This window comes from Pinus tabuliformis, chromosome 9, assembly GCF_031772625.1.
Source record: "Pinus tabuliformis cultivar Carrire ecotype Pingquan chromosome 9, CPIR1, whole genome shotgun sequence".
Lineage (NCBI taxonomy): Eukaryota > Viridiplantae > Streptophyta > Pinopsida > Pinales > Pinaceae > Pinus > Pinus tabuliformis.
This window is the reverse complement of record NC_142307.1, coordinates 1,034,007,752-1,034,015,642: the sequence shown is the minus strand read 5'-3', so window position 1 is coordinate 1,034,015,642 and position 7,891 is coordinate 1,034,007,752. Positions and strand designations below refer to the sequence as shown.

The following is a 7,891-nucleotide window of genomic DNA, read 5'->3' as shown; positions in this document are numbered from 1 at the left end:
GAGGGATGATCAAAATAATTGGCCTGAACTTTTGGATGTGGCTCAATTTAGCTACAATAATTAGAAGAGTTCTGTAACTGGGTATAGTCCATTTGAGTTGGTCAATGGGTAGGTGCCATTTTCTCCACAAACTCTGCTACCGAGAGGATTTTTGAGGAGTCCACATGCAAAGAAATTTTTTACAGCATGGGAGGAGTCTTTGTATTTAATACAGGTGCACTTGCATGATGTTTTGAGGAGAATGAAGAAATGGGAAGATAAGGATAGAAGATATGCACACTTCGATGTTGGGGATATTGTTCTTTTGAGGATCAATGGAGATCAGTGTCAACCACCAAAAGGAGCTGCGAGATATTTGACAAGGAAGTATGAAGGACCATTCCAAGTGAAGAAGCGAGTTGGGGAAGTTTCTTATGAGTTGGAGCTTCTGAATGACATGTGTTCGAAACATCCTGTGTTCCATATGAGTCAGCTTAAGAGATGTAGAATTGATGCACATCATCCTGAGAGGAAAGCACCACCAATAGGAAAAGCAATGATTATGGACAGGCCACGCTTGATTTTGGATAAGATCTTAGATCTTAGGACTACAAGTGTTGGCCATGGTGAATGAAGGGAATTATTCATATGATGGAAGGAAACACCGTAGGATAGTGGCTGGGAAACCAAGGATTCACTATGGAGATGGAAGAATGAGATTGTTGAGTTTGATGATGAGTTGATGTGATCGATAGGATTGCCGAGGATGGAAATCACTCATCATGAGGGAGGATGTCAAGGCCTTGATTCAACATCACCAACCTAGGGTGAGTCAGATGCCAAACATGGGTGCACATAAACGAAAGGTGAATCGGCGGGACCGGGAAACCCATGTGTGAGGGGTGATTGTGTGATCACATAGGGGTTTAGCTTTCTTAGATGGCAGGTCGGTTTGGTGGGTTGATTCCTGAAGCAAAATGACCCTTAATATTTCCAGCATAGAGGCAACGTATATATGGAGTTGGCTGAGTGGAGGAGAAGGATCATTGAACAAAAAACACAGTTCATAGTGCGAAGGTTGGAGTTCGAAAAAGAAAATAGAACAATAGAGAGAGTTTTGGGTATAAGATTTCAGGGCAGGTGAACTGATTATTGCACAATGGAGTTCGACAGGTTGGGTGGTGGTTGTAGGGTGGGCAGATCACAGACCTGTGCAGTGGAGGCATGGTGGTAGCATTCGATGGAGTGGTTTGGCATGAAAGGGTGCTAAGAGTGGTTGCAAGGAACAATTATAACATCCAATGTCATGGGTGAGGTGACATGACAAGGATTGCAACCAATGGGTGGTGTAGGCACGACATACCGTGCAGGCTGGTACATGTTGGGTAGGTCTTCCAGTTCATTGTATAAATGGGTCGAGGTTGAGTTCAATGAACCAGGCTCCTTGTGAAATTGCAAATTATGAAAAATAGATTTTTATAAATGAAGTTATAAAATTTGTCTATCTCGTGTTGGTTTCTTTGCACATTGTTGTTACTACTGTAAGTTATGATATTTCTACACATAAATGTAATAAAGAAATATGAAAATTATGTTTGTAGGCATAGTCCAGAAAACATGAAGAAAAAAATTTAAGTATGAATGTTTAGCCTGTCCCTCATGACACTCCAAATGGGAAAACCGATTTGGGGCCATGAAACTTTTGATATCTTTAATAAAATTCAAACAATTCAAATTTTAATCAAAATTTACATTTTCGGTAAAACAAAAGAATGCTATAAAGTCCATAAAATTTTAAAATCAAAACCACATTATACAGTTGGGATGGTTGTAGGTGAACTAAATAAAATTTTACAAAATGAGAATTGGTTCCAAAACAAACAGAGTAATGACAAATTCATATAAGGTGGTAATGAAAACTAGTTAAAAGAAAAACGGAGTAATGACATATTCACATAAGGCGGGTTGACCTTTTCAAAACACAAGATAAGTTTAAACTTCGTGTATTTTTGTTCCAAAAATTTTCGAGAGTCACCGAATGAGGAATAACACTGAAATTTTTACTCACTAATATAGGTGATCTTTATGCATGAAATTCACTCATCAAGGCAAAGATGGGAGACACTTAGATGGTTTCAATGTCCAAAATTAGTTATTACATCTCCACCTTCCTTAACATTAATATTTTTGACTCTCTAACTTCCTAAGCTATTAAAATTTCTTTAGTCTTGAATTTTCTACAAGACTTTGTAATTTTCTATCCATTCTAGAACCCAAAAAACTCTGTATTGACATTTCATTTCTACATGCAATCATTACATTGTTCTATGAGTACACCCTAATTTTCCTTATATTGTAGAAACTACCTCATTTGATTTTAGATTGAAACAATATAGTATAGCAAAGCTGAAGGGGTATAAGATCATTATTAGAAGGAAGGTTGTGTCACATATCATGATTTCTTCAAGAATATGGAAAACAAGGCTATTGATGCTAATTATCATGTGAAAAGAAAAGGGAGACAAAACTTTCTACAAAGAGAAAGGAGACCAACTTTGCTACAAGATACAAAACAAATGTATCAAATCATGGAGGAATGGAAAGATGAAATTATTCTTTGTTTTGGGAGGAAACTAATATTATTGGAACATGTTTGATTAGTATGTCCAATTAGAAGATAGATATTCTATGTAGCAATTTATTTGAACAATCATTTCGTATGAATATATCAATAGTGATGATAATCCATTCTGCCCAATTTGCTAGGAGTAATTCTATTAGGCTGGAAGGCATGAGAAATGCAATTTGGGAACTTATACCATGAAACTTGCATATTTACATGGTTGGTAAACTCAAAAAATAGGTTGATATTATTAGAGCCTATATTTGTCTCAGGCTGAAAAGACAAGGTTCTAGGTCCACATCAAACCACGCTCAGCCTCGTAGCTAGCCCTACGAGGACAGGAGAGGGCTCTCTCCGGGTCAATCTTGGAAAAAGGTAATCGATAAGGCTCGAGATGACTAAAATGGCAATTTATCTTAGGCTAGGTATGAAGTACAAGGAGTTTGAGGTTGATTTTTGAGGTTTTTGTTGAATCAAAGGGAAAGGCAATTTTTGGTGCGGGGATGAGACACGGTTTTTGCAGAGGTATATTCGGGGAAAGGTAGGTGATCATCTTGATGCTCTCAAAGAGAATGAATGGGTAGATCTGATTGGTGAGAAACTGAGGAGAGCAAGAAGCTTTCAAGGATTCTCCTTAAACAGATGAAAACATGGAAAATCAAACAAATTCAAAGTAAGAGCATAACAATCTATGGATTCTACCTTAACACTTCGTTTGTCCAATTGCAGAAGATGAGAGAAGGAAAATGATACACATAACAACTTACAATTACTAAAAAAAGCACACCATCGACACATAAAGCCACAAGGATCTCAAACAGTGTTGCAAAACCCTGGTCTTTCCTTTGCCAAAAATGCAGAAGTGAATGTACAATAGAGTGTCAAGCTTTTCCCAAGAGTCCAACCATGAAAATGACTTAGAAATTACATAATATAGGCAATCCAACCTCTTCCCTTGCCTTTAGGGGTCGAGCTCATCATTCTAGGAGCTGTTTCAACCAATTCTAAACAAAGCACTAAAATCTAGGTAGTCAAAACAACTTGCCTCTATAAGGTAGGAAACTGATTCATTCATTAAATTTTCACTCTTTGGTGAATGAATCTTATAGAACAAGTAACTAAGTGTCAAAATTACATCATGTTCAGTCAATTACATCAAGAGAAGTAAAAAATTACATTACAAAGCAAAACTAGTCAAACTAGCTAAATTTCTGAGCTGAAAGATGAAAAATTGGGCAAAAAATCTATATGTGCCGCGCTACTTTGCTGCTGATTTTGAGGCACTTTCTGAAGTCCAAATTGAGTTCAAGTTGGCTTTTTCGAAAGCCCTTCCTGTCTACTTTCCAACCCAAGTGGAATTTTCCAATTTGGTGTCCATTCTCCCCTCCAAAAGTGCATTCTCCCAAGACTGCTTCCTGTGCGTCAAAATAGGGGCAGTGAGGTCATTTTTTGCATGTTTTTTGACCTTTTGGGGACCAAGAACTTGCCCAAATTTCTTTTCCAAGTACCAAAATTCGTGATTTCTCATGAAAAATCCAAAACTGCAAGCCATTTGTAATTTGGAGCTCCCAATCCTAAGCGCCGCGCAAGGTGCGCGGCACATATAGGGAAAAACCCTATTTTTTAGTGCAAAAATTCCAAAATGTCAAAAATTTCTCCAAATTTCTTGAAATTTGGAATGTAGGTCCCCCATCAAGTGCCATGCTCAACCAAAGAAGCTTCGGTCAAGACTTGGAGCCGATCACATGTTTTGTGCATCCTCAGTACCCTCCTGGTGTATGCAGTTTCAGTTGTAGAGTCATTGTCTTGGTCATATGATGTATCGGTGCCTGCCTCCATGGTGTTTCAAAGTCTGTTTGGCTTTCAATGAGATGAAGAATGAGAGTTTGGCGCAATTGCCAAATGTGGGAGGGACTGTGGGAAATAGGGCAGTGTGGACAGTGGGGTCTTGTCAAGTGATGTTTTCCCTTTGGAATTTTGACAAATGTAGGCACAATGGACGATTACTTGGTTGTTTAGAAGATTTGAGGTTTTGGGAATTTTACAAATGACATGAATAATAGGGAATGAAATGACTTTAGGGATAGGGATAGTGGGACTTAGGAATGAGTAACTTGGGATATGAGGGAATGTTGGGATAGGGTATAGTATATGGACCAGGGTTTGGGTTTGGGACTTTGTAAAATAGGAATTGAGGGTATGGGATATGAAACTAATGAATATAAGAGTTGATGACTTTATGAAATATGGAAATCAAGGAAAAAATGGAGCAAGGGAATGTGAGGTGGGAGTAGTAACTTGGCAGCTAAATAGTTAAAACAAAACCCTAACCCCGTTTTCCTTGGTAGGGTTTGATTTTTCTATCCAACACCATACGACAACCACCATCTAACAAGCACTAATCTTGGATGAAAAGAAATAATCAGAGGGTTAACCTACTTGAACAAGTGATCTTCCATAGGTTTCGGGCGATTTGGAGCAAATTTGTGAAGTTGTTGATGGCGCAGCGCATATGGAAGGCGCGTCACATATAGCTTCATTTCTCAGTGCAAAAATACACTGGTGCGACGCATATGGAAGGTGCGACGCATATAGCCTATGTGTAGCACCTTTTTGTAGGAGACTTTTGGAGGCCTTACCAGTGTCGCAATTGGGTACATGATAGCTTGTTGGAAAGGTCTTTGATTCTACATTCCAACCCAATTGGAATTGTTCAATTTGGAGTTTTTTTCCCCGTCAAAAATCAAATCTCCCAAGATTGGTCAAAATGTGCCAAATGAGGCTGCCTCAAGGCAGAGTGATGTTACTGTCAACTTTTGAATGCCTTCCTTAACCCAAAATTGAGCTCATGATAGCTCATTGGAAAAATATTTGTGTCTAGTTATCATTTGACTCATCAAGCAAGTCATTTGGCCAACCAAGCTAGGAGAAAACTTGATTTTCCCAAGGTCACTTCATAGGTGCATTCAATTCTCCTCAGGCAACGGTATTTTTGACATTTCTCTAAAACCATGACACCTGTGTAAAAAGTGAAGGAGTTTTTTCTTCCTTGGCCTGTTCTGGAGAAAAACCTCTCTCAGTTGTCCAAAATTCATCTTTTATTTCTCATAAACATCTTTTGAGTGAAACCTATCCTGATGTGTAGAACAAGGGAATTGTCGAAATGAAGCAAAATGAAGGGAATAAGGGGCTTCTAAATTAGTGAGAAAATTTTTAGAAGTAGGGAGGGATGTTAGAAAGTAGGCGAAAGTGGAATCTCAGAGATTAAGTGAGGGGAAGGGGTCCAAAAGGGAAAAACAGAGGCCCAACCTAGAAAATTGTCAGGTTGTAGCAAGAAACTAGGGTTTGTGCGAAAATGAGGAATTTGGGGGATCTCAGTGATGGGAAGTGTTTAATAAGGTACATGAAGTTTAGGGGAAGGTTTATGAACATCTGGATACAAGTTTTGCTAATGATTTGACCATTCAAGAGAAATTGCCTTCAAAACCCTAGGAGAGGGAAATGAACCTTGCCTAGGCGCAACTGAAGCATGGACAAGGTGTAAAATGACCCAATGGAACCTGACATGATGATGAAAAGCCTCTGAATGATGATAGACTTAGCTGAATAGTGACATAGACTGATATTTGGGTATCTTTGAAAGGAGTGAAAGCAAACCCTAGACCTAATGCCTAGTGACCAAATTCTGCTTGAAGACTCACTGAAATGACAAAATTTGACCTTGACACTCTGAGACCACTTTGTAAGAGCATATTTGATCACTGGAGGAAGGCTGGAAAGACTGACACTAACATTGGCTCCAATGGGGATGGTAGCTCCTTGGAGGTGCCAAGAAGAATAGATCTTTGGGAGAGATAGACAGTGCCTTCGTCCATTATTTCGGCAAACGACACAAGACTTTGACTCATTTATTGACTGAAACCTGACTCAAGCCGACACAATTATGAAACCAACATGACTAAAAACTGACTCACAAATGACTGATGACTGACTTAACTAAAACAAGAACTTACAAATCTTATTGAAGGGCAGTAGTCCATCAAGATTTCAAATCATGATGACAACCACTTGCATACTAATGAAATATATACAATCATGTGTAACGAGCTTTCCAATGTAACCAATCCAGCAGATGGCTACATACCAAATTTCTGCTCTCACTTTTCTCTAGCAGGCGGAACGATGAACTTGTAGGCAACTCAAAATAACCACTGAAACCAAAGCTTATGATAATGAACCAGGCAATATTTATCTTTTCTAATGCTTGCAGAAGAACACCGAAGGGATCTTGAAAATCCTGAAGCACTGGCTTATCTTGAGATCCAGCTGCAAAAATACAAGTACTCCCTCCATTTTGATCTGAAAGAACAATTGATTTCCGAGGGATAGGAATGCACAGAGAGGTATGTGCTTCTGCCATCTGAGTGTTAGCTGTAGGTTCCTTGACCATGAGAAATCCTAGCATATTGTCTCTCTCAAGCTCATATTCCTCAACTTCATAGTCTAGGTTATTCGTAAACAAAAAACAATCTTCAAGATTATCAAACATGATAGCCTTATCATCTTTGTCAAAGAAAATATTATCTCTTTGTTGATCTATAAAATTGATTATAAGACATTCATCATTTTCAAAAGAGGAAGAAGTTTCACCAACAGTTTCTTGACCATATGTGCACTGCAAATCTGCTTTAGCTTGGGCTGTAGCATGACCTTTCAAGAGTCGATCTATCTCATCTTCAGACAAAGGAGTTAATGCTTTTTGTTTTCTTTTGCTCAAACAGTAATTGTCTTCATATGACATGGCAATCATATTATCGTTTATCACTGAATTATTGAAAGAAGACTTATCACTTACTCGAACAAAGATCTCATTCTGTTTTTCATGAACTGACTGGATTACCTCCTCATGAAGGCTGTGTTCTAATGAACTGAGAACGATCTCAACGACAGAGCTCTCCTTCATGGGTTTTAGCACAAGGTATTGTTGATCGTCACTATCTGAATCTAGATCTGAAATAGCTGACTTGACTTTATCAGCTTCTGAAATCGAAACTTGACTTTCCTGCATATCGTTTTCTTCTATGGAAAGATCTGAAACAAAACCTTCACTTTCATTATTTTCCATTGTACCAAGATCTTGATCCTACTGCAAAGTTTCCTGAGCATCTTGATGGGAATCCTCTAGGTTCTCTTCATGTTGCTGAAATGGATTCTCATACAGAGCCTCCATGATTTCTTCGTCCATCAATTCATTATCCCCATAAAAATTCTCAAGATTTTCAATAAAAC

General features: G+C 38.4%; 1 protein-coding gene across 1 annotated transcript; it reads left to right on the top strand.

The window, feature by feature from the left end:
- Window positions 1–241: 241 nt before the first annotated feature.
- On the top strand, window positions 242–613 carry LOC149152214 (uncharacterized). The gene has a single exon (XM_089443416.1). It carries the CDS (start codon window positions 242–244, stop codon window positions 611–613), a length of 372 nt encoding a protein of 123 aa, XP_089299542.1.
- Window positions 614–7,891: the final 7,278 nt, after the last annotated feature.

Bases quoted from the DNA above. Each gene is read 5' to 3' on its own strand.
- LOC149152214 (XM_089443416.1), top strand. From the start codon at position 242: ATGAAGAAATGGGAAGATAAGGATAGAAGATATGCACACTTCGATGTT.